Source organism: Bacillus rossius, chromosome 6, assembly GCF_032445375.1.
Source record: "Bacillus rossius redtenbacheri isolate Brsri chromosome 6, Brsri_v3, whole genome shotgun sequence".
In the NCBI taxonomy this organism is placed as follows: Eukaryota; Metazoa; Arthropoda; class Insecta; order Phasmatodea; family Bacillidae; genus Bacillus; species Bacillus rossius.
Window position 1 is genome coordinate 6,347,334 of NC_086334.1, and position 27,985 is coordinate 6,375,318.

General features: G+C 38.3%; 1 protein-coding gene across 1 annotated transcript in view; it reads right to left on the reverse strand.

The window, feature by feature from the left end:
- LOC134532557 (uncharacterized) overlaps positions 1–26,104 on the reverse strand; it is a 42,726-nt gene extending 16,622 nt beyond the window's left edge. The window contains exons 1-15 of the mRNA XM_063369077.1: positions 25,974–26,104; positions 24,198–24,244; positions 23,108–23,277; positions 20,794–20,954; positions 17,254–17,416; positions 14,214–14,448; positions 13,356–13,576; positions 10,786–10,888; positions 9,704–9,831; positions 9,018–9,146; positions 8,169–8,336; positions 4,552–4,717; positions 3,766–3,881; positions 2,956–3,054; positions 744–948 (exon numbers count right to left, since the gene is read on the reverse strand). Coding sequence (XP_063225147.1) covers positions 744–948; positions 2,956–3,054; positions 3,766–3,881; positions 4,552–4,717; positions 8,169–8,336; positions 9,018–9,146; positions 9,704–9,831; positions 10,786–10,888; positions 13,356–13,576; positions 14,214–14,448; positions 17,254–17,416; positions 20,794–20,954; positions 23,108–23,277; positions 24,198–24,244; positions 25,974–26,017 — 2,155 coding nt within the window. The 5' untranslated portion in view covers positions 26,018–26,104. The remainder of the gene's footprint in view (positions 1–743; positions 949–2,955; positions 3,055–3,765; positions 3,882–4,551; positions 4,718–8,168; positions 8,337–9,017; positions 9,147–9,703; positions 9,832–10,785; positions 10,889–13,355; positions 13,577–14,213; positions 14,449–17,253; positions 17,417–20,793; positions 20,955–23,107; positions 23,278–24,197; positions 24,245–25,973) is intronic.
- Positions 26,105–27,985: the final 1,881 nt, after the last annotated feature.

A 27,985-nucleotide genomic window follows, 5' to 3' on the forward strand; every position in this document is an offset into this window, starting at 1 on the left:
AAAGAACTTCAAATGTTAGAAGTTCGGTTTGTAACATATTGTAGAGTGATTTATTTTGTCCATGTTAAGGAATTTCTAACACTAGCTTAGTTTATTCCGACTTCAAATGTTTTTTTTTTTTTGAGTTTAAAAAAATTACAATCTTATTTCAATGTTCATTCAAAACTTTTTTTTAATTTTAAGACTTAAAATTATAATCTTATTCCATTGATAAATCGGAAAATTGTAAAATGTTTTTCTCACACAATATTTATAAAAATATTAACATAGAAATTAATTATATATTTTATTTGTATTAACTGAATCATTAAATTTTACAAAATAAATTGGAATACTTAACCTAACATTTATAATATTTCTTTAATTTTTACAAGACCAATAGTTTTAATGATGAAATGGTTCCATACAGAAATTGTTTATTTGTATTTTATATAGTCAATAATTTATATTGTTTAAAATAATATATAAAAATAAAAATTAAGTTATATGCCACTTTAGGAAAATGGTGAAATTAGTTGTTTAAACATTTTAAAAAATATATTTTTTTTGTAGTTTTTTTTAGATTTCTTTTGTTGAAAAAAAAATACTAGACATGTTTTCACCACAGAGGAATCAGGTGAGCGGTATTCAAGTGCATGTATGGGCTACCTCTATAGTACTAGGTCACAGAGCAGTGGGGGACGCGGGCTCTACTCCAGTGGAACCTATGTGGCCGCACGGGCCAGCAGGAGCGGCGCACGCACCGGCCTGTCTCCGGGCCTCGACGGTCTTCAAGTCGAGGACTCGCGCCTGGTCCCTGAGGGCGTCGCGCACGTGGATGGTGGGCTTGGTGACGTCACTGTACTCCACGACCACCAGCGCCACGCCGGCGAAGGCTGCCCCCGTGGACTCGGCCAGGATCATGCCCACCGGCTGGCCGGCGTACAGCACTTTGCCCGAGCAGAACAGCTGCGGAGCACCGGGGGTCAGGCTTGCATTGCGGGTTGCACTGTGTGGCGTGGAGGAACCTCGACAACGTGTAACTCTGCACACTTCTTTGGCCTATCAAACCTCGACTAGTAAGCATATCGTAAAGGGTAAAACGGCAGAGATAAAGAAAATTTTCCAAAAATTAAATAATTAAACTGTTTGTGCTACTGTTTCTTCAAACAATTCTGCCATTTTTAACACGCCAAATCTCTGAACGAAAATATGAAATTCATAACAGGTAGCGCTATCTATGCGGGAAACGTAGGTACTGTCTCAACAGCGCTCTCTACGTTGCTGGTTGAACAAGGAGGAACGCGAGTGCGCTGGTAGCAGATATAAAATTCAAGGCATTCACAGCTGACTGTACAGGATATCTGTATATATTTCCTGAAACAAGTGCATGCGCAGAGTCTCTGCCTTATTATTACGTTTGTCTATCTCTCTCGGTTCAATTTTTTTTGGGAAGGGGATGAATCATCGCACAAAGAGGAGAATGAAAAGGAGCCCGGAAACGTATACAGCACAGTGATTTCTTTATATCTCTTTGGCCAAGTACTTACTCCCTGTCCTTTTGGAGCTCGAAACGTTTCACATCAATGTTTGACGAAAATGTTGCATTTAAATTCAGCCTTGAAATTTTACTCTCATCGCTGCCAAAGAAGTTTCACTTTAAAAGATGAACACACAAATACACAAAAAATTAGGCAAAATTAGCCGATGTCAAAAGTTAAATCATAGAGAGAACAGAGAATTCGGTAGAAGGAGTTAGATAGAAAAAAATATCACAGCACAGACGAACAAAGGGAGCTGATATTGACGAGACAGTTGAAACAAGAACAGTTAACAACACAGTGGTAAACGTATGAACAAAACGATGATTTTCTGTACTCCACAACGACGACAACATCATACTGTGACGTACGCTGTTAAACATTTCCAATCTTAAATTTACGAAGAGTTTTGTTTAAATATTATCTAGTGATCTTTGTTAATTTATTCTATTCTTCGTACATTTACACGGAACATTAACGTCCGAATATAGCAGGCCTTTTTGTGTGTTGGCGCTTCTAACTACTTCGGTGTCACCGAGACTTTAAGCCTAAATAAAAAAAAAAAAAAAAAACATGTGTCGACAATTTGACGCTGCGTTCGGCTTCACATTATTACCAGAGTTCGCAGGCTCTTGCAGTAGTTATCTGTATTTTCTAGGATTATGATATGTCTATGGTCGCTATACATCGATGTCTATTCAAGATGAGCAGATCAAAGCTGTGCCTATTTGACTTCAGCCGCAACAGTAGGACAAGTCTTAAATCTATCGAAAGTTTCGCTGTAGTCACCATCTTCAGTGTTGTATTTACTTTCCTACTCATCTACTGTCTTTACTATGGTGACTGCAACGTTATTTTAAGACGCCAGAGAGATTTTTTTTTTTAAATTTCTGACACGACTGCATCTACAGCAGTTAGATCATCATTAAAGCCATCAAAAACTTTCCGCATATGCTGCTTATGTGTTTAAAAGTAATTTTACTTATGAAACCACTGCGTGCATGGTAATGATAACTTCTAGACTGATATCTGTTCACGATTTGACACTGGCATTTACATTTTTGCCGAGCGAAAATTCCTTGTACACTAAAATGGTAAGTATTCTAAATAATTAGAACGTGTGAAAAAAATAATGTTAAATCAATGCGAAGTTTTGTAGTTCATATAACATACCTATTTAAGATTGTGTATTAATAATCAACTTGGTATAATTGTTTAAAACGGCCAAAAATATGTAATATGAATTCACTGTAAAACAATTTGCATAATATAAAAGTTGCTATATTTACAGCCTCAATGCAACCAGAAAAAAAATAACTTTTCGAGCTCCACAAGTTTAAACATAGAATCAGTGAATAAGTAAAACTTGCTTTCTTAGTGCCGGTAGTAAAATTTTCTGAAATAATTTATCAAAAAGACTATTTTACAAATTTACCTCTTCATATTCATAAAATACGTCTTCATGGAGAGGTATGAACGTGTTTATTCCTGGAATATCTTGTGCAGAAATAAACTTGACTACTCCAGATACTTTCTGAAAAAAAAAAGAAGTTAATTGACCGTATTGAAACATATACAAAATTACGAACAATAAAAGAAGAGATAAGATATATAAAGCAGATGAAAACCATTTTGTAATAAAACTATTTAATATAAATACTTATATTTATTTAAGCCACAAAAAACCTTATAAAAAAGCTATATATTTTTTAAAATATTTTGACTGTGTTAGATCATACCCTCTGTACATCACTGACATATATAATTATATAATTAAAAGTCGCACCAATTTTTAAATATGTAAACTGTTATAACATAAAAATTCACTAATTTAAATTCTTGACAATTAATAACCGACTTTTAACTTTCTAAATTATTTAATTTTATAATTTAGAGATTTTAAATAAAAATTTTATTATTAATAGAAAATAAATGCAAAAAAATTTTTTATAGACCACATAGCACAAATAGAAGAAACCCACAAAATTAATTGGATACTTGTTATCAAAGGAATATTAAAAATATATATATTTTAAATAATGGACACGTGTAGTAATATTTTTTGCATTAAATTTTTTTCTGATGCTGACACGCCACGTTTTTTTATAATGAAGCTCAAAGCTTGGCCTTAAATCAACTTAAAACCGGCCTCAAAAAATTGAAAAATAGCCAAATTTCGCTATTTGACAAGCTAGTATTTAATTCCAATCGTTTGTGAAGCTAAGTCACTTGTGGAGTGTCTTACCAGAGCTGCTGAAGCATCGATCTTGGTAATTTTGCCTTGACCGACTGTGGTCACCACATAGGCGCCGAACAGCTCTCCCTGGAAGTGTGGCAAGTCGTGAACGTAAATAGTTTCACCTGGAACAACACCGCAGAGCACGTATCATAACACAGCAGAGAGAGAGTGTGGAGCATGATATACTTACCTCACTTTATTCATGCATGTGGGCGTAAAAAAAACAATAATTCGAGAAATTAATATCATTGTGAATGTGTAAGTCATTAACAAATCTCACAGCACTCAATACAAGAAATAAATGAACTAAATTTTGATACAAGTCCAAAAACCAATTAGAAAAAAAATTCGATTTAAATGAAAGGAACACAACTTATTATGCAAACAATATAAATTACTTATTTTAAATGTAACTGATTTATGTTAATTCAAAGTGACTCGGGCACATTTCAGCAACGTGTTTCGCTTTTTTTTTGTCCAGAATAAGAGTATTAAGTGAATTTATTGTCACAGAACTCCCCTGATTTATAATTCTAGGGAAACCTGTAGGAATTAGATACACTATAATTATTATATAGGTAATTTATTTTTGTGTAGACAGTCTTAGATTTTTTAAATTTAACAATCTTCATACTATAAAAGCAAACCTTTAAAAATTGTTTTTGTAAATTTATTTCATTTCTAACGGGAAACAATATCTTACTTGAGTGATTCTATGTGGTGGTACCAGTCACTAAGTACAGCTGGTGCATGTTTCTGGTGAATGCTTTGCATCAAGGACTTTCATCTCACCTGCAGTCTGATACTGAGCTTCTATCTTGGGTATCGGCTGGTTCAGCGGCCACAAGGACTTGTCTGTCTGGTAGGTCTGTCTGCCCGAAGACAGCGGACGAGACAGTATCTCGCCTCCGGTCTTGTACCGGGAGTTGACTCTGTCAGACGCCAGGGAGAGCAAGAACTGTAACAAAAATACAATCAATGCCAAATTAATTTTTTTCCCCTCAAGTCACGCGAGACTTTATTTTTCATGTTTCAATAATGTTCTACTCTTTATGATAGTGATTCTTGTTCACTAACTCTTGCATTAAATATGTGACACTATTAATATTATGGGCTCTGTGTGTAAATAATTACCACAGTGACTTATCAATACACAACCAGCACTCCAAAGGCTAAGAAAAATGTATGAGATACGGGGAAAATTTAAGTTAATATTTAAAATTATGAAAAAAAATTAAAGAAAATTTTGGGCATTCAATAATTGAGCACAGATATGTTTACATTTCTATCCTTAGTGTGTATTGATAAAAGAGTTCAAATAAATTCACACGAATGGACCATAGAAGGTGTAATTAAAACAATATCCAAAAAATTATATTTATGTTACAAAGTGATATTTGTGACTGATAAAGCCTTTTAGAATTTTGTATTGAGAAGAATTTAAATAAGTTACCATTTCTTGTGTGGCTGGCATGTCGTGAAAGAATGCAAGAATTAGTTAGGAAGTAAAATTTTGGTACATCACTGGAAAGTTTTGAAAATCAGGTTTCTCAGTTATGGCCTGAAGGCTATTTCAAGGTCTATATTTTTTGAGACATGACGTTTATGGTAAGTTAATTAACTTTTTTGTCTGTCAACTAAGTGTTGGCAGGGAGTCTGGTGTGCCCAGGAACACGTATAAGCCGGTGGCCAGTTGCTCTTGGCAGCGGGCTGCACTCTACCCAAGCACCCAGGTCGTGTGGACGCAGGAGTCGTGTTGCGAAGAGCACGGGGGTGTCACCTTGTAGAGCAGCGCCTTGGCCAGACCCTTCCTGTACACTGGAATCTACCCAAGCACACAGGTGGTGTGGATGCAGGAGTCTTGTGAAGAGCACGGGGGGTGTCACCTTGTAGAGCAGCGCCTTGGCCAGACCCTTCCTGTACACTGGAATCTACCCAAGCACCCAGGTCGTGTGGACGCAGGAGTCGTGTTGCGAAGAGCACGGGGGTGTCACCTTGTAGAGTAGCGCCTTGGCCAGACCCTTCCTGTACGCAGGACTCTACCCAAGCACACAGGTGGTGTGGATGCAGGAGTCTTGTGAAGAGCACGGGGGTGTCACCTTGTAAAGCAGCGCCTTGGCCAGACCCTTCCTGTACACTGGAATCTACCCAAGCACACAGGTGGTGTGGATGCAGGAGTCTTGCGAAGAGCACGGGGGTGTCACCTTGTAGAGCAGCGCCTTGGCCAGACCCTTCCTCTACGCATGACTATACCCAAGCACACAGGTGGTGTGGATGCAGGAGTCTTGTGAAGAGCACGGGGGTGTCACCTTGTAAAGCAGCGCCTTGGCCAGACCCTTCCTGTACACTGGAATCTACCCAAGCACACAGGTGGTGTGGATGCAGTAGTCTTGCGAAGAGCACGGGGGTGTCACCTTGTAGAGCAGCGCCTTGGCCAGACCCTTCCTCTACGCAGGACTCTACCCAAGCACACAGGTGGTGTGGATGCAGGAGTCTTGTGAAGAGCGCGGGGGTGTCACCTTGTAGAGCAGCGCCTTGGCCAGACCCTTCCTGTACACTGGAATCTACCCAAGCACACAGGTGGTGTGGATGCAGGAGTCTTGCGAAGAGCACGGGGGTGTCACCTTGTAGAGCAGCGCCTTGGCCAGACCCTTCCTGTACACTGGAATCTACCCAATCACACAGGTGGTGTGGATGCAGGAGTCTTGCGAAGAGCACGGGGGTGTCACCTTGTAGAGCAGCGCCTTGGCCAGACCCTTCCTGTACGCAGGACTCTACCCAAGCACACAGGTGGTGTGGATGCAGGAGTCTTGTGAAGAGCACGGGGGTGTCACCTTGTAGAGCAGCACCTTGGCCAGACCCTTCCTGTACGCAGGACTCTACCCAAGCACACAGGTGGTGTGGATGCAGGAGTCTTGCGAAGAGCACGGGGGTGTCACCTTGTAGAGCAGCACCTTGGCCAGACCCTTCCTGTACGCTGGACTCTACCCAAGCACACAGGTGGTGTGGATGCAGGAGTCTTGTGAAGAGCACGGGGGTGTCACCTTGTAGAGCAGCGCCTTGGCCAGACCCTTCCTGTACTCTGGACTCTACCCAAGCACACAGGTGGTGTGGATGCGGGAGTCTTGTGAAGAGCACGGGGGTGTCACCTTGTAAAGCAGCGCCTTGGCCAGACCCTTCCTGTACACTGGAATCTACCCAAGCACACAGGTGGTGTGGATGCAGGAGTCTTGCGAAGAGCACGGGGGTGTCACCTTGTAGAGCAGCGCCTTGGCCAGACCCTTCCTCTACGCAGGACTCTACCCAAGCACACAGGTGGTGTGGATGCAGGAGTCTTGCGAAGAGCACGGGGGTGTCATCTTGTAGAGCAGCGCCTTGGCCAGACCCTTCCTGTACACTGGAATCTACCCAAGCACACAGGTGGTGTGGATGCAGGAGTCTTGTGAAGAGCACGGGGGTGTCACCTTGTAGAGCAGCGCCTTGGCCAGACCCTTCCTGTACTCTGGACTCTACCCAAGCACACAGGTGGTGTGGATGCAGGAGTCTTGTGAAGAGCACGGGGGTGTCACCTTGTAGAGCAGCGCCTTGGCCAGACCCTTCCTGTACACTGGAATCTACCCAAGCACACAGGTGGTGTGGATGCAGGAGTCTTGCGAAGAGCACGGGGGTGTCACCTTGTAAAGCAGCGCCTTGGCCAGACCCTTCCTGTACACTGGAATCTACCCAAGCACACAGGTGGTGTGGATGCAGGAGTCTTGCGAAGAGCACGGGGGTGTCACCTTGTAGAGCAGCGCCTTGGCCAGACCCTTCCTCTACGCAGGACTCTACCCAAGCACACAGGTGGTGTGGATGCAGGAGTCTTGCGAAGAGCACGGGGGTGTCACCTTGTAGAGCAGCGCCTTGGCCAGACCCTTCCTGTACACTGGAATCTACCCAAGCACACAGGTGGTGTGGATGCAGGAGTCTTGCGAAGAGCACGGGGGTGTCACCTTGTAGAGCAGCGCCTTGGCCAGACCCTTCATGTACTCTGGACTCTACCCAAGCACACAGGTGGTGTGGATGCAGGAGTCTTGCGAAGAGCACGGGGGTGTCACCTCTTAGAGCAGCGCATTGGCCAGACCCTTCCTGTACGCAGGACTCTACCCAAGCACACAGGTGGTGTGGATGCAGGAGTCTTGTGAAGAGCACGGGGGTGTCACCTTGTAGAGCAGCGCCTTGGCCAGACCCTTCCTGTACTCTGGACTCTACCCAAGCACACAGGTGGTGTGGATGCAGGAGTCTTGCGAAGAGCACGGGGGTGTCACCTTGTAGAGCAGCGCCTTGGCCAGACCCTTCCTGTACGCAGGACTCTACCCAAGCACACAGGTGGTGTGGATGCAGGAGTCTTGTGAAGAGCACGGGGGTGTCACCTTGTAGAGCAGCGCCTTGGCCAGACCCTTCCTGTACTCGGGGGAGGCGTCCGGGGGCTCCGCCGTGGGCGCCAGCTCGGAGTCCAGGATCCTGACGGCCTCCTTCATCACCTTCTCGTCGTAGATCACCTTGCCGTCCAGGTACGCCTCTGTCTTGGTCGCGTGCACCTGCCCACAGATGTGCTCACCTATCGTATCTGTTCTCGAGCCAAGAAAAGATTTAGAAAACGTGTACGGACCATATACACACAGGCATTTAAAATCAATAATGTAATTCACGTTGAAAGAAATACGACCTGAAGGTGGTTATAGAGTATGTCTGAATTTTACCGGTTGGCATATAAATGCACAAATTTTATATTTGCCAGCAGTGGCGCAGCCAGGGGGGGGGGGGGTTAGGGTTCAATCCCTCCCCCCCTTAGCACCAAATCTTTAATATATTTCTTATTCATCACTCAAACAAATTTCATATTAAAATTAATTAAAATTTTTACCATTAAAATATTTCAATTTAAGTACCGAAAACAGCTAAAATAACACTATTTTACACCTTAAAATCCTACTTTTTCCGGGGGAGGACCCCCCCGGACAACCACCGCTTTATTACGGGGGGGGGGGGGGGGGGGGTTGTCATGCTTCCTAACCCTCCCCCCCCATACACAAATCCTGGCTACGCCACTGTATTGCCAGTACTTAAATTTTAAATTTTCGATACTAGTTTGGTCAAATTATTCAACATTTACACTGAGATATTAAAATTCTTTATTATAGAGCGGGCACCAAAAGAAAGGAAACACGTGGATCCCAAGTTTGCCGTTGGAACATCAACAACCGCTGGTGTCAACTCACGAACTCCGAGGTGATGTGGCCGAACACGACCGTTGGCTTCTGGGTGAGCTTCCCGCTGTCGTCTTCGCTCAGCTTGAAGAGGAAGCCGGCGTTCACGTTAGCGTGGGTGTTCTGAGCTCTGGACATTATCTGGGGAGGAAACCATGCAGCAGTGGCCAGTTCTCAGGTCACTGATCCAGGGTGCAAGTGGGAAGCAGTGGGTTGAACACTGTATGGAGAGAGCAAGAATGCTGTGTTTATTTAGAAAAGGCCAATTCGGAGCTTTAAGGCGAATGTTGAAACGTAAATATTATAAAGAACATAAACTACCAACATAAATCTTAAAAGATAATAATTAGATATCTGTGATAAAATACTAAAATAAGGGTATATTATTTCTTTTAAATTTTGGTTTGGCAAATCAGTAGTAGCCAAATATTAAATAGGTCAAATAAAGTACTTAGTAGACTATATATTTATTATTGTGTCTACTGAGAGTCGATCTAATATTTAAAATTCCTTATTTATGAAAAAAAAGTATACAAAATATTGGTTATACAAACTGTTTGGTTAAAAAAACAACAGGCCCACAAAACTGTTCTTACTCTCGCTTATAAATGGTGCCTTTAAATTGATGGCCTTCAGAAGAACATTATATATGTGAGTTTTAATAAGACAATCGCTACATGATAACTGAGAATTACTACCTTATATGTTTTAATGGCGTAACTGGTGTCCAGCTGAGGGAACTCAATGCTCTTGATGACTTTCTTGGTCATGTCCAGTTTAAGATAATCTAGAAGTGTGACGTTTTTCGTGGTCTCAGTTGCTGACACTGCAATCAGAAGTAGCATACTTTACTGGAGAATATAACGGTGAGTTCAATGTTTTTATACTGTCTTTAAATTTTTGATGCAACATGTTTTATTAGGATTTTACACCAATATTAGTTCTGTGTCAATTAAAAAGCCTGATCGGATTAAGTAAGTATCAACCAGAGATATTCTAGATCGTATGCAACAAACGTTAATAAAATAAATTTTTATCATTCACCAAAACCTTTGTTCATACAGAGAAACGAAAAATCAAAACTGAATTTCGCTGAACACATAGATTCTTAATTGTCTCGCCAATAAATTGCCAAAAATAATATTTAAAAATATTTATGTGATGAAAAGAACATTTTATTCTTGAAAAATATTGTTTGGCGAAAATATATCTCAAGTACGGGAGATTTTTTTTACTACACAAAAGGTAATAAGTAAAAATATTAAACTTCACAATTAAATTGTGCAAGATAATCCTTCTTTGACATATGAACTTTGCTTCAATTATTCATAAATGATATATCTGATCATAACGAGCACATGCGTAATTAATTGCGGGAAAACTATTTTTCTTTCGGAGCTAGATCTGCTGACACTCTGTAACGAGAAAAGTTAGCATAAAAAAGACACCATAACTTATATGTTACAGGTTTACATGGTATCAAATACCAAACGTTTGTACCAAACGTTTGCAACAACACTTGTATGGTTCATCCAGCCCAACAGATAATCCTATATAAACTGTAAATAACAAAAGCTCGAAAACTAGAAATATCTCTGAGAGTGACTCAGTAAAAGAACAATTTAACGTATAGTGTAGAAAAGTGGATCAAATGGAAACTGCAACTTTTAGCTAAACTTAACGTCTCATGTATATTAGGTTCATAAAAACGGATTATTTTCATCGAACACGTAGATTTATTCTGTTATTTAGCAGTGCGTATACCAGAAATGAAGCTCACCAATCGTCAAAGTTGCTCCAACAGTTTCCAGTATGAGGAAAACATCTGAAGGGAATGCGTTGTATTTGTATTTCATAGTAAGATTACCAGCAATCGTCCCAATCTGGAAACAAACAAGAAAACTTATTCATACGTCCATCAAAAAAATTTTGTTTGCCACGAAAACTATGCTCAAAGTATTTCAACTATTGTGTCCTACTTCATTAATTACTATGATATCAAAACTTTTTAGAACATTAACCTGTATTATAAAAAGAGTTTTTTCTTATATAAAACATAAATTTATCATTTTATACACAGGGCTGTTGAAAGTTCAACATTTTTAAAAAAGGATCCCTTTCGCCACAAGGTACAGGCGTAGGTAGATTTAGAAGTACTTTCCTAATTATTCTGGAAATATTTTGGAAAATTATATAAATTTCTGACAATTTTTAGAACCTAATGTACATTATATAATTATATTATCCATAATACAAAATGATCGATTAAACATTTTCTTATATTCCACGCATCAAAAATATCATGAACATTTTTAACTCAATGCTTCCAGCATTGAATAGCTTAGAATGGATTTTTTGACCTTCAAACACTATTTTCATCCCTTTCACTAATAACGTGGTCGTACAAAAATTAACTTTGCACCAATGTTTAATATAATATTAAGAAGGTTTGAAATTTATTCGAACGAATCTGATACTAAGAGAGTTTTAAATATTTTTTAAAATTTTAATCAGAATTTTTTGGTAGTTATTTGTTTATCAAAAATTTGTTTCAGCCAAAGTTTAAGATCAAGTTTAGGATTTATACAGTAAATTATAATAGATTTAATAGTAACTTTTAAAAATAATTTAATTTTTTTACTTTCAATCATTGTTACATCCACTCCTTTCAATAATAGTTGGTTAGATAAAAATTTATTTGAACAGAATTTTAGACAATATTTAGAATGTTAAACAAAAATAAGAATAGATTCTATAGAGTACATGGCTGGGAAGTTTTATTTATTTTCTTATTCCAACCCTAGGATTTTTCAAGCCCATGCAATAATGGTTTGTATTATCAAAAACTGTTTCAGATTAAAGGTTTAGATAAAAATTATTAGATTACCAAACAATTAGAATAGATTTGATGGTGTGCTACTCAGGGGGTTATTAATTTGTTTTTTTGTATTCTAAACCCTCTTTATCCTCCCTTTGCAGCAATTATTAGTTAAATAAAAAAAATTTTCAATCAAAATTTTAAGATAATATTTATGTCTTATAAACAAACTGAACGGATTTAATATTGCACTTACGGAGATATTTATGTTTTCCTTCAACTCCTGATATTTTCCACCCCTTGCAGTAATAGTTGGTCGTATCGAAAATTATTTAGATAAAATTGTGGATAATAATTTATGGTTACAATAAATGAGAATGAATTTTAATAGTGAACATGAATTTTTAAAATTCTTCCCGTGTTAATTTATCTCGTTTGTGCTATATATCGTTTTATCAAGCATTGTTTTATACAAATGTTTTAGGTAAAAATCATGCAATTTACACAATTTAAATGGATTCGATAGTGTACTTACTAATGGAGATATGCATATTTTGTCCTCCAACCCTTGTTTTTTTCTCACTCCTTGGTCATATTAAAAATATATTTAGACAAACGTTTTTGGTATTACTCCTACAAATTTTTAACTTTGTGTGAATTTTTTCATATTATGGGAATTACAGCGATTTTTCTGTTTTCCAAAAACCTTCCCAATTTCTACCCCTTTGGTAGAATATTTCTCATTAACGAACTCGACCGAGATTTTACACTACTATATTTTACGTATTAGTATGAAAGTAATTTGTGAAAAATTGCGGTAGTTATTGTGTCCATAAAATTGTGATGTATATTATATAAACAAATTTTTGGTTGACGTATGTTCTGAGGTCATGAAACGAAAAACAATATAAAATTTTTCCGGAAGTCGCACCTTGGAAACAGCTACAACAGATAGTATTTATTTGAAATTTACTTTTAAAAAACATAAAAACTGTAAATTCTACCAGCCATAACTATAAATTTACTTGTATTTCCATCCTATTGTCAGGGTAATATTTTAAATGTAAAAAAAAACTTATTCGCCCTCTCGCTCATTAATAGCCCCCGGGCATTTTGTCCATCCCCCCATAAATGATCTTCCTCTCGTTGACCATTTAATGCCTTGGAGTCACATATGCATGAAACTCATTGTAAATCTTTGGTTTTAGCATAAATTGTGAATTTCACTTGTGAGCTATCTGAATCTGCAAGTGTGTTACAGAGATCACTGCTCTGAAGAACTGCGCTGAAATTTGAATAATTTCCTGCCGCAGTATAATTGCATGTAAGTCTTTACTATTTGACGTTAGTAGAAGTGAAACGTTAGAACTATCTGGTAATTTTAAACCATTAGATGGGATTAGATTTTAAAATTGTAATTATAAATCAAAACCTTTGAGGAAATGTCCACTTCTTCAAAAGAAAAATTGGGTCACATTAACGACCTCTGGAATTGTAACCGGGAAAAAAAAATGCCGAGAAGAAACACTCACATTTCTGACCGGCACGTTGGCTATAAGGTCTATGTGGTCAGCCAGAGTCTTGGCGTATGCGTATCCAGTCGTACTGGAGACGGAGTTGAAGGTATCCATGGCCTCGGTCAAGGTCACGCCGCTTCCCAAAGAAAGGCCTGACGTCGTGCTTATGGCTCTCAGCTCGGCCACTCCGGTTATGTCGATGTACACATCCGCGTTCCTGATCGCCCGGTACACCCCTGCAACAGCACCGACACGACTCTTCATTGTACCCCCCCCCCCTACCCAGCAATGATACGCATGCAAGACGCCGAATAAAATATTCGCTTCTAAAGAAAAAGGATAGTCACGCAACCCTCATGAGTAAAATTAGGACAAAGCCGAGGGTGAAACAAAAACATGCTATGAAGCAGATGTTGATATTTAGCGTTGAACACTCTTCTAAACTCAAAATGTACTATATACACATAAATATACCGAGTTACCACCCCCTTAAATATTTTCATAAGAAACTGTGTGACATAACCTCAAAACCAAATTAAAATAATATTCTTTGCACACTTGTTTAAGTATCACAAATGTAATACTAAAATAAGACATTCTCTAACGTCAGGACTTCTCTGCATCTTGGTCCCATTTAAATGTCTTTCTTCAGCAAGGTAGCATACCCGTATTATCTCGGGGACCACGCGCACTTTAGTTATTAATGGTTGCCTTGTGAGGTGCCTACCAATTTATTTAAATCACTATATTCTCTGTATAAGATAAGTTTTGTCTAATCACTGACCTCTTTGTTAAAGATAATTACAATTTGGTCCTAATCTCCTAACAGTAATTGACTTTCAAAATATGTTAATGTGATTAAAAAGTGCATACCGTAGCCCGTGTTGCCTCCCACCAGCATGTAGGTGGAGTCTCCAATGGCGCTGAGCACCTCAAATATCTGGCTGACGGCGGTGACGCGGTACCAGTCGCTGGCTATCTGCTTCAGGTGCAAGGGCGTGTGCATGAGGGCATCCTGCTCGTCGAGACTAACAGCGTCCAAGTCGCTGCAGCAGTTGCTGCCGCAGCAGCGGCCTTGCTTGGGGCAGCACGTCGTCTTGTATATCTCCTGCGCACACACGGGGCATTCATCTACAAAGATGGTGGGGTCGAAAGGCATGAAGCGTTTGGAAAGCCGAGGTTAAAGTGAAGGTTACGTTGAGTAGGCATGCACAAAATAGACTTAAGCGAAGATGCCTCTAACATAATTACTTTCTTCGAACAACACTAAACTAGAGTTCTTTGCTACGTATAGATAATGTGTGTGTGTGTGTGTCAGTCAGGAAAAGAGAATCTTACAGGGACACTTTCTTTGATCTGGCTGCCAATCGAGGCCATTTTGCAGGTAAGTGCTGTTGGTTTGAAAGTCAAATGTTGTTTTACTTGATATTTGTAGTCTGTTATTTTAATACTTGAGGATAAGAAAAGTTTTTAATAATTTACAATGTTAAGACACGGTTTCATAATTGTATCAATAAAGTACTGGTTGATATTTATCTATTTTAAATTCAAACTAATTTTTTTGCTAGCAAACTTCTCTTAAGACCTTCATAGCACCTTTATTTTTAATTTATTAAATACTTTGTTTACTCTTAAAACAACTACCGTTACTAAATTTACTACTGTTACAACTTACATTAGTGGATAATCCCATTGTGTCTATGAATGCACTTGTGGGCCTAATAAAATCTGTCGAAAATGTAATTTAATGTTGTATTTTGCAGAACGTTTTTAAGTACTAAAGGGAACTAATTTTTTCAGGATCTCTACACAATTTAAATAAATGTAGTGTGTTGACAAATAAGTCTTAAACTGTTTATCGAAAAATCCTAATTATTCTTTCTCAATTAAAGTTACATAGAAATAGCTAAAGATTCTTAGTATTTGTTATCTTCATCATAAAAATACATCACTAAATATTTAAACGTTCGTATTCATCGAACATAATCAAATATTTTGGAACACTGTAATTTTTTCAAAAGTTTTGCTTCGTATTACTAGGTTGAATTAAAAAAAAATTAAACATATCTCACACTATGTACACTAATAATATTTTTAACTTTATACACGAATTTAACAATACAAAAACGTTATACATTATATGAAGTTAAATAAAGTACATCTGAAAGGTGCATGAAAAATATTCTTACGTTAAAAATATATGAATGTTTATTGAAATTTTCTCAACCTAGCGATCAATTTTTTGAAGTGAAACGTCTTTGGGCGCGATGAGAGTAAAATTTCAAGGTCGTATTTAAATGCAACGTATACGTGAATCATTGTCGTGAAATGTTTCTGACGCGAAAAGGACAGAGAATAGGTACTAGGCCAAAGAAATATAAAAATAAAACTATGTTATATACTTTTCTGGGCTAGTTATCGTTCTCATCTTTGTGCTATGATATGTCACCGGCCCCAAAAAATATATAACCAAGAGAAATAGATGAACAAAAAAAAAGACTAAGAGTGCGCTCATGTGATTGTTTCAGAAAATAAATAAAGGTATCCTATACATTCAGTTATGAATGCCTTTAATGTTATATTTGCTACCATCTCGCTCGCGTTACTCCTTCTTCAACCAGCAGCGTAGAGAGCGCTGTTGAGACAGTTCCTTTATTTCCCGCATAGATAGCACGATCTGTTATGAATTTCATATTTCGTTCAGAGATTTAGCGTGCTACAAATGACAGAATTGTTTGAAGAAACATTAACAAGCACAGTTATTTTTTATGGTGTATTTCAACAGTGAGTAATAATTATTGATTGATCAAAAATTATTGATATCCTGAGACGTTATGTTGAAGAGAGTAGTAATTTGGTTAATTTTATTAATTTAGCTTTATTTCAATAACATTTCAGATATTGGCTCGCAGTTTAACTGGAGCTCTCTGGGCCAATGAGAGACTATCGACCAATGAAGCGTCGAATCACAAGCTACCCAGTGGAGACGCCTCGCAATTTAGTACCCAATGAACACGCGTGTTTACTTGAGAAATGCAGAGGATACTGGAGGTTATCCTAGAGGTCATTGAATCCGCGAATTTTTCCGGTCTCTAGCAATGGCGTATGTCCAAAAGCTTACATCAAGTCATGCACTCCCATTGCACAAATCTTTCAAAGATAATACGTCGCCGCGTTGCGTCACGGTCGCCGCGACCGCCGGGGAAACAGCGCCGGCGCAGGTCTCGTCGTCGAGTCGTGAGAGCCTTGGCACGAATAGAGCACCGGCGCCGACGAATGGGAGTAGCAGAGTTGAGCAACGTCTGCCAGTCCGTCCTGCGTTCATTTGCAAAACACATGTTCACGACGAGCAGCTGAACTATACCGCGCCGAACAACACCGCGCGCCGCACAGTGGGAGATTTGCCCGAAAACGTGGTCAAAAATACAAAAACCAATGTTATGTCATACAAACTCCATTATATGGGTTTTCGAGGTCGCTGATTACGAATTTAATGTTAAAATCGATTAGTTAATGGCCTTTCATTTTATAGAGGCTAAAATAACCAAAAAAAATACATATAATTTGTAGTCTATAATATGCATATTAAATGTTTGTAATTTTTTGGAAAATTGCTCATCATGGTAAATAACATTTTGTATGTAACAGATATCTCATGATTCGGATTATTTAGCATTTGAAAAACAAAACCTAAAAAAACAGCGTGGTTTTATTTTTTGACAAAATGTCTTTTTTCTCTATTTTCTCCCCCCCCACTTCTCTCTCTCTCTCTCTCTCTCTCTCTCTCTGCCGTTTTACCCAATGCGATATACTTACGAGTTGAGGTTCGAATTGCCAAAGAAATTTCACTTCTATCACGTGTGTTGAGTTACACGCACTCCTTTTTTTTAAATATCACCCATACCTTACTCACCTCGATATCTTTGATGGTGTGTTTCATCTGAGGAGAAGCGTCGGATGCCAGAGACTTGAATGCGTCGAGAATGGGACGGTAACCCGTGCAGCGACAGATGTTGCCTCCAAAGGAGTTCTCTACTTCTTTCATGGTCAGAGATTTACCTTTCTCTTTATATATACTGTTAAAAATAAACAACTTCAATTGCAAATACGCATTACCCTTCAAAACATTTCTAAACAATTAAAAAAAAATTACAGTGATCTAAACATTAATGAACATTTATTTAAGTGTATTTCTGTTAGGCTGTCATACACGTAGTCGTAATAAATTTCAATCTCATGAGATATCTGTAGCTGCATATAATCAGATATATTTTAAGATTATTTTAAGCAAACGTTGGTTTTAAAATTTTTGTTATATTATGGTCCATACAAATTTGAAGCCTTTTTGCGTAGATTTTGCACCAGCACTTAGAGGAACTTCGGGTATTGTGGACCCATCGGTTAAAGTGGACCCACGCTGTCAAACTTGGTGTATGTGCTGCAACCTAGGAAGAATCACAATAAGCAATCTGCCACAGAAGCTCAGTTGCTTAGACTGTTGAAAACGTGCGCGCATATCGATCTCCGCAGGTTACGTTACGATGACGAAAAACCAAGATATAAAAGTTTTTGCAGGTATGTATGTCTTTGTAACGTGTTGAAATACTTAAGGTAAATAAATTATGTATAATATTTAAAAGTAACGATAAAGGAGTCTGTGTTAATGGTAGGTGTTGGAAATGGTCAGCACGTAAGTAGTTTCGATCATAATTCCATTCGAATAACAATGGCATAGGTCGGCTAAAGTGGACCTACGAGGTGCGGGTAAAGTGGTACCGGTCCACTTTACCCGCCAAATTTTACGTAACATACAGATTTATTTAAATTAATTTTTTACTTTAGGTAGGATTCACGACACTTCAAATTTCGCTTAGAGTAGCGGCGGAAGTTAGTAAAAGCCAATCAGTGAGAAGCTTTTATTTAAATGCCACTCGCTGATTGGTTAATTTAAAATTCAACGCAACGCTATGTGAAAATTCGCTGTATAGTGAATACCACTTTTTTTTATAACGTATGTAGAAAAGTTTTTTGGTTTGTTGCAGATGTCAACACAGGCAGAAAAAGTGGGTGTGTCAAGAAATATCAGAATCATGGAGTCAACAGTCCACGATTGCTGCTGTTCATGCTGTTCGTAAAAAAAAGATATGGGCTTGAATAAAGCGCAAAAAATGTTCAATGTGCCTAAAACATCTTTAAGAAGATATGTCAATATGATTGCCAAATCACCTGAAGAATCCATTCTTACAACATCAGGTAGGAAACCAATATTTAGTCCCAGAATGGAACAACAGTTAGTTGAGGATTTGTTGTTTATGGAAGCTAAATTATTAGGTTTAACTATGCAAGACGTAAGGAGGCTTGCCTACCAGTTAGCGGAAAAAAAATAATATTGAACACAGGTTTTCTGAACTCAGGGAGGCTGCTGTAAAGGACTGGTTATGTGGATTTCTAAGGCGACATAAAAATATTATCGTATTGCGAACTCCTTCAGGAACATCAATAGCCAGAGCCAAGGGGTTCAATAAAACTAGTGTTGCAAACCTTTTTTGATATTTTGGAAAGCGAATAAGACAAAACGAACTTCCCTCCAACTAGAATCTACAATGTAGATGAAAGTGGATTGTCTGTGCTATCCAGCAAAATACCTAAAGTGATTTCTTTAAAAGGTAAACGCCAGATTGGATCAATTTCATCAGCCGAACGAGGTTCACTTATCACTGTGATAGTATACATGAGTGCTGGTGGGAGTTATGTACCACCTATGTTAGTGTTCCCAAGAAAAATCTTCAGTCAACATCTTACAAAAGGTGCTCCTCCAGGTTGTGTATTTACCTGCCACCCTTCTGGATGAATCAACAGTGAAATTTTCAGTGAATGGTTTGATCACTTTGTGTATAGTACCAAACCTACATGCTCTGATCCTGTTCTCATTTTGGACGGACATTTCAGCCATACCAGGAATCTAGAAGTTATGGACAAAGCCAGAAAGATTTCGCTTCTTCGGAATATTGGGATTACATGGCGGTTCAAGAAGGTACAGTTACAGCGACCCCAAAAAAATCAGGGGGTAATCAGTCACCTTTACGAGATGTAGCAGACACATCTTCATCTGAAGCTCAGAATATACAACCAAACACATCTTCTGCTGCCAATGAAGCTTTTCCACTACTTCGAAATGTCAGCAACACTTCTTCAGTCATAGAAGAGTCTTCAACACTTCTTCAGTGTCCGCGTCCCAAATCTCTACCGGGAGGAACTGCATTTTCAGTAGGCCCTAGTGACATTTCGCCATCTCCAGTAATCGCTAAAGCAGCAACAACAAGAGGTAGGGCAAGAGGATCGGCATGTGTTGTTGCATCATCTCCTTTCAAAAACAGCCTTCAAGAAAGTCGTAAACGAGCTGCCAAAAAAATCCTGCCTGTTCAGCCTACTGGAAATAGAAGAATAACATAAATTAACAGCTATCTGGGAAGACTATGGATACAAAGCAATCAGTTGAGCGTAATACATTTGACGAAACTGATGCTACTTGTATCTATTGCTCTGGAAAGTTTTCTGATGACAGAGCTGGGGAAAATTGGGTTCAGTGTTTGGAGTGTTTGGACTGGAGTCACGAAGAATGTGCTGACAATGAAACTGCGCATTTCGTATGTGATATTTGCAAAACCTAATTCACCACTTTAGTACATATATATCTACTGACATAGGGCTACACGTATGTGGTTAGTGCATCCTTATTACTATCATGTAGTCTAGAATGTTTTCAGTGTGCAAATAATACATTTAGAATATTTTAGTAAATATGTGCACTATTATTCTGCTAAACTTCACTATTAATAACTTTTTGTCTCCGAAACGTCTATCCATTGTATACTTATACAAATTAAAATGTAATCTTTGTTTAAAACTTTTAATAATTTGGGATGGGTAAAGTGGACCCATGGTTCCACTTTACCCACACTGTTCGGGTAAAGTGGACCTTTGCATACTTTTTTATATATCACTATACAAAGCCAACATCCTGAGTGAAATAAGTAGGTTCCATATTTTCGTTACCCTTACATACCAAGCTGTCATATTGAACAGACAGATGTAATTATCTTATACAGATACTGAAATACAATACCCGAAGTTCCTCTACTATAAGCACTCAAAACAAAAAAAAATATTAGAATTACTGCTTTGCAAATATTACAAGGATTTATCGGTTACTTAACTTCTCAACCTTTAAGAATCACAATTCTGTACAATTGTAAAACTATTCTTTGTTGATTGGTAATGTTTCACAATTTCCACAAGGATTTCGTGGCCATTCACTGACTACTTCTTGGCCTCTGGGGCGAGGCATCGTCCGTGGAACTGACTGCGTGGCCAGAAGTTTCGGCATGCTTGGTCTCAGCCATCTTCAAGGAGCGCGCCGGTTCCACGGACGACGGCCGTCGGCGGGCGGTACCTGTACATGTTCATGACCATGCCGGGCGAGCAGTAGCCGCACTGCGTGCCGCTGAAGTGCGCGAGGGTGCTCTGGACGGTGTGGTAGCCGTCCCTCCTGTTGCCGATGCCCTCGTTCGTGGTGACTACCCAGCCGTGGCACGAGTAGATGTGCACCAGACACTGCGAACACAAACACACTCCCTCCCGACACCGCTTGCCCAAACCTTACTGGAACACGCCAAGTTACTGTCGGCATCACAATGGAAGTCTGTCTGCAAAGAGCAGTAGAATGAGCAAGGGCGCGCATATGAAAGTTTGTAAGGGGGGCAGAATTAGTAGGGGGAGGGAGGCAAACCATCACAAATGACAAAAAATTGCCAAAAATGGCCGACTCAAAATTTGCCCAAAATGCTCAAGAACCCCTAATTTTTTTCTTTGCCTGAAAGATAGGGGGAGCCACGGACCCACCCTGCCCATAGGTATGGGCGCCCTTGAGAATGAGAGATTTTGCTCATCTCAATGATAAAACAAACAATTAATCAATTCAGGCATTTTTTCATCACTACGCCTTAAATTTCAAATAAGTGTTTGGTATAAAGTGAGGAATACTAAAAAATAAAAAAAATTGGTTGTCTGTAAAGTCGGTTTACGGACGATAGTTTAACGTGACAACTTCATAACAAAACATTGATGAAATGATTGATCCATAAGAAAAGGAAATATCATATTCGGCCTGAGACTAAGCCGTAATAGGTTTTTTGCAACCAAACCATTTAGGCATTTAAAATATTATATTCTTGAGGAAGAATTTTTTTTAAATTTTCCTATCTTTTGTATGATAAAATCTACCTCTGCATACTTTTATGAATAAAATTGAATCAATTTTATTGAATGATCACTATTTTGTATGGATACAAAGGAGTGAAATGAAATGTACAATTTAATTAATAAATGTACTTTTATTTGCATTTATTAATTCAAATATATTTATTACTTTTGAAATGTTGCGTGCGCCGTATTTATTTTTACAAGTACAAAAAAAAATTCGCAGCTGCCGAGATTCGAACCGATAACTTTTCGGTTGGAAGTCATCCATACTAACCACGCGGCTACGAGACCAAATTTGAGTAAAATTGTTTCAGATGGTATAAATTTATAATATTCCACGCACGATATTTGTTTCAATTTCTTTTAACTAGCATATTCTCTGTTGGACTCGAAATATTTACACGCTCGTGGCTCATAACTATAATACGGTGTGTGATTTAGTTGATAAAATAATAACTCAGGACAAATAATTACCAATGTTAAACTAAAACGTGAAATGTATCATACCAGCAATAAATATTTAGTTACACAGCTAAAACAATACTCATACAACACTGTTTAAATATACTGATTTACACTAGTAATTAAAATAATACGTACTTGTAAGAACGCCATTTCATTGCGAATATACTGCCATGGCGCGGTGCACAACAATAACCTCGAACCCCGGCCGAGTTCTCTGTACCGTCCGCAACATACCAGAGAGATGCCACGCATGCGTAAACATCCGTAGGGATATCCGTAGTGGGACAATTTTTCGTGCGTGCAGCCAGCGTTCATCAATTTATTAGACGTTGTCACGTCAAAAATTAACTTTGAAAAGAATTTGCTTCGGAAGAACTAACATATTCCAAAATTGAGTAAATAAGTCACAGTTTTAAGTACTTTAATGACATACATTACCAGAATGTTAAATGGACACGTGATATTTAAAATACTAATAGCTTTCAACTTTAAAAAAATATACAGTGGAAACCTTCTCTGTCCAAAGACAAAACCAGGAAGAACGGGTCCAAGAGAGAGGTTATGTTTTTGGGTTAGGAGTGAGGTTATGTTCTTGGCTAGGAGTGAGGTTATGTAACGATTAGAAATGAAGTGTGGTTCTGCGCTAGGAATGAGTTGTTCTGGGCTAGGAGTGAAGTTATGTCCTTGGCTAGGAGTGAGGTTATGTTCTGGGCTAGGAGTGAGGTTATGTCCTTGGCTAGGAGTGAGGTTATGTTCTGTGCTAGGAGTGAGGTTATGTTCTGGGCTAGGCGTGAGGTTATGTCCTTGGCTAGGAGTGAGGTTATGTTCTGGGCTAGGAGTGAAGTTATGTCCTTGGCTAGGAGTGAGGTTATGTTCTGGGCTAGGAGTGAGGTTATGTCCTTGGCTAGGAGTGAGGTTATGTAATGACTAGGAATGAGTTGTTGTTCTGGGCTAGGAGTGAGGTTATGTTCTGTGCTGGGAGTAAGGTTATGTTCTGGGCTAGGAGTGAGGTTATGTTCGGCGACTATGGCGTCGCTCACCGAGTTGACGGCGAAGGTGTGCTTGACGCCTGTGGCCGGATGCGTGGCCGTGACAGCGACGATACAGGAGCCGCAGCCTCCCTCGTAGCACATGAACTTGGTCGCTGTCAGCTTGGCGTAGTCCCTGATGTACGTGTTCAGCGAGGTGCCGGACGAGACAGTCGAGTCCACTGAAACACGTGTATTAAATATTTGTCACTTGCGTTCATTATGTTTTTTTTCAAACAATGCTTTTACTTCTATAATTTATTATGGTTTAATTACTTTTTCCAGAAAACTATTAAAATTTACTAAGATATGCAAAAATTAATATTCTACATCTAATCTTGCTTTATATTCGAATAAAGCTTCACATATATTTGTATTATAGTTATGTCCATTATGCAAGATAAATTATTTCAGCTAGGCCCAATGTAAACGATAGTCTAGTCATAATTTTCATATAAATTTATGGACAATATTTAAAAAAATTCAGCATAAACTTCAACTAAGTTTTGATAACAATTAATTCGTGTACAAATTCTAGTTTGCTGTAAAACGTGATTGACGAAATACAAAATTATTCTCTTTAAATAAAATTTCAAAATTTTAAACCTATGAATATTGAAGTGGAAAAGAAGAGGGCAAGGGAACTTAGATGTAATGTGAAAATATATAATTTGGATAATTCAATAAATTGCATGCATTATATAAATTTTTAAATTTATATCACAATAGGATAATGCAAGTTTTTGAAGTAAGCCATTATTTATATATTTAATTTTATAAAGAGTAGTTTTTTTATTTACTCATGAGTCATTTTTATAAGACATGTTTGTAATAATATTAACTATTTTCTAATTTGTTAATTTTTCGGAAATTTTAAAATATTTTTAAATGTATTTCAAAGCTAATAAAAATCATAAAACAATCATTAAGATCAAACGGAAAACAATGTATGCAAGTTAACGATAGTAAAACTAAATATCGCAGACTTTTTAATTAAATAAAAAACTTAGTTCAATAAAATGGTGATTCTTATTATAAATAGGTACTAGATAATATGTCACTGACCTTCAAGCATATATGCACTTCAGGTTTAGTCATTTACCTGTGTATTTAGTGGAGTTGATGGTTAATGTAACGTTGGTTTGGAAGCTGTAAACATAAGTCACAGTTATTACTCAAGCGTAGTTATTCTTGCAAGTAAAACTCATTCATAATATTATTTCATAATATATTTCATAAACAAACAATAATCTAAATCAAATATATTTTAAAACTTTAAAACGGTCGCCTACTGACTAACACAACAATTATTTTCCACATAGTAATATATTTTATTGAAGCCAAAAATTATTCTAGACACATGGAAGATTTAGTTTATCTGTAACAGAAACTTCAGCGAGATTAATAAAGAAGGAAATTAGTGGATGGGTAAAGTTTTATCTAAAACCTTCACAGGGTTAACAAAGCACGCACGGCTTGAAGCCGAAAAACATTACTCATGTTTACCAGTAAATTCGTTCGTGCGGGGAAAAAAGCAACCACTTCACTCTTTCTCTCTCCAGTCTGGGTTTAAGGTATTGTCCTAAATTGTTTTACTTAAAATATTTCGTGGTTTTGCACATGATTTTTAATAATTTCATAGTATAATCATATTTAATTGTTTATAAAACTTGGTTCCTAATAAATAAGTCTGTATTTAAGGTTTTTGATAAACTTAAAAATAATTTTTAATATACTCGTAGCATATACTGAAAGCATGGAATCATTTTATAAAATTTTTTGGATTAACTGTTTGTTATGTAGCCTTAACATTCAAACAGTTTATTTTTAGTATATAATTGATAAAATTCTGAGTTTTCAGAGAACCTATTTTTTATTTATAAAATATATACTAAAATAAAAAGTAGTTATATACTAACGGTTAATCAATAACTGTTTACAACATAATTTCATGCTTTCAGTAAATATTTTACTTTTAACATCACAGTAATCATCAAATGACAAATCATTTGGTGAGAAAACCCTTTTTTGAACAATCAAATGAGGTCATATTATTAATTGATCAAATATCACGTTAAAAAAGATATTAAAAGCAAAATAATTTAGAATGATAATGATCCCCTTAAGTATGTTCAACCCCTTGTGTTACCTCATCGTAACAAAGATACCCCACCCATTGAAGGACTGGCATAATAGCATTTTGTGGTATGGTTCTGATGGATAGGGGCAGGCAGTTTTCGCGAAAAAAAATCCGAAGGCCTATAAGAATGCAACATAGTAGACCCGCACTAAGCGGTTTCTTCCTTGTGATTGGCGGCCGCGTGCGAGACCAGTCGTTGCCCTTATCTGAACGCGTTTGCGTTCCGCAATTAATTGCTGCTATTGGTGCTGTCACATTTGACATGCAACCGAAAGAAACTACCCAACCTCGAAACACATACACATACAATTCTGCAGTGATTTGAATTTTAACTAGTCTCGGAATCTTTTTCGCGAAACATGCACGCCCCCTACTGATGGACGTGTGGAGTGTTGTCCACAATCATTAGGGACCGGAAAAATTCGCGGATTCAATGATCTTTAGGATAGCCTCCATTATCCTCTGCATTACTCAAGAAAACACGTTTGTTCATTGGGTACTAAATTGTGAGGCGTCTCCACTGGGTAGCTTGTGATTCGACGCTTCTTTGGTCGATGGTCTCTCATTGGCCCAGAGAAGCTCCAGTTAAACTGCGAGCCAATAGCAGAACCGGCAGAATTGTGCGCATGTTTGTATTACTGGCTATCACGAAATGAATCCGCGGATTTTTTTTTTTTCCCGGTCTCCAACGATCAGTGAGAGAAATGAAGTTCTTCAGCGTGGTCTCTTTGTACTCACTCCGTGACGGACGGCGCGGCCGAGTACGGCCACAAGCTGAACATGGCGTCTGCTGGCGTCGCCCCACGGGAGGGAGGCGCCGAGTTATATAGTCCGCCGGTGCCCCGGCAGTCCGAAGATCACGCGGCGAGGTGGTTAGGAAGAGAGGGGTGGGGTGGAAACACTCAGACGTAGTCTGGCCGGGCTCACTGTTGACGGCGGAGCGCAGAAGACAATCGACTCGCCGCCGGCAAAAACAACCCGTGCCTCGCATTCCGTCTCGCTGTGGTCCCATTGTCTGGCCGACTCCCGAGGACGAGTCTCTGTGGACGGACAGAGCGAACAACATCATTGTCATCTGTTGTCAGCTCGAGGTTGAATAAACTCTCGTTAGATGCCTGATTGGACTGCTCTTCCAGACGTAACACCTATCTTCATATACGAGTACATAAAAAAAATTGACTGTCGGTGTACACATCTGAGACTGATAAACTCCGACACCGTTCGACTGATCGTCATTAAAAGTTGAAGCATCGAAGTGTTTTTTTTAAAGTGAAAACTTCTTTAGCCCCGTTGGGCGATTTTTGGTAGAAGCAAAACTTATAGGGTTCGCGTCACCGACATGCTAGTGACGTGTTGCACCAGACTGGCGAATCGCAGCGGTCTGTGTACATGTACACGCATATATACACTCATACATTGTATAATATACTTAACTGTATAATGTGCGTGTTGGACTCTTTTTTGGATGGGTAAAATCTTGTTAGTTCGCATCACCGACATGATGTAGAAGCAGTGAGTAAAGTTAATTTGACCACGTGAATACATGACCTAGGTCTGACATCACTGGTAAGTAATAGCTAGGTAATGAGTTATTACGTAATTTTGACATCCACTGACATCTGTTGTGACTAAAAAATGATGTAAGGATAAATGATATCATGCTGACATCGTACTGACATAATACCAAATTCATTTTATTACATACATTTGACGTCGAAATGATGTCATATTACACATTTAAAAACAAAGTTTTAAGTTTTCACTTCTGTTGACAGTCCCCATGACTGGATATTTCTTTTTTTTTTTTCACGGAGAAGGTTTTTATGTCTTCCAAATGTTTGTAACTCTCCTTGAGATGGTACTGTAGCGCATCAACTTCTATGCCGTTCATTTCTATTATAGAAAAAAACATAGGTCTTAAACATACAAAAACAGTTAGTGTGTGTCATTTCTCTATGTCTGCCACATGGTCATATAGTAAGGTTAGGCAACTTCCTATCCTTCTCCTTGGTGAGACCGGTACACTTAGTGGCTACCGGACTCACGGCGCTAATAACAGTTTAGTTTTGAATTTCGTCAATAGATGGCGTTGCCTTGAATTTCAAACACGCTAATTGGAATTTGTGGCATATGTTATTCAGACTCCTTTTCTCAACTTCGTCTTAAGGCTGCATTGGAAATGTGGTTTTTCTTTATTATAAATAGTATCTCTCTTTTATACAATTTTGGGAAACACGTTTATTGTAAATATTTAAAAATATCCAAAGTCTTCATCACTATTACCACCCTCACAACTATAACCATCGTCGTCATCCAAAAGACTTTCTTCATCATCTTCAGAAATATATTAGGTATAAATGAAAAAAAAAATGCCAATTATTTTAACATTTCCTGTTGCGGGTAGGCCTACGCATTCCTTTGGCGATAAATTATCACTGTGGCGTATCCCTACTTCGAGATCGTATCCTATTGAGTCGAATATTTGACCAAAACTACGCCCTTTTCGTTAAATTTGCTTCCAAATGGGCTTTCTATTTAATGTTCTTATTGTACACATTGATTGGCAATAGACGTTATTTTATAACTAAATAATATGTCGTGGTGACAGCCAGCTACGAGCAATGGCGTGTGCCACCGAGAAATGCGACGTGTGGCGAACCTCCAACCAAAGAAGGATCAAATCACAGACAAACCAGCTGAGACGACTTACAAGTCAGCAGCCAATGAACTGGCCCATGGAATAACCTTGC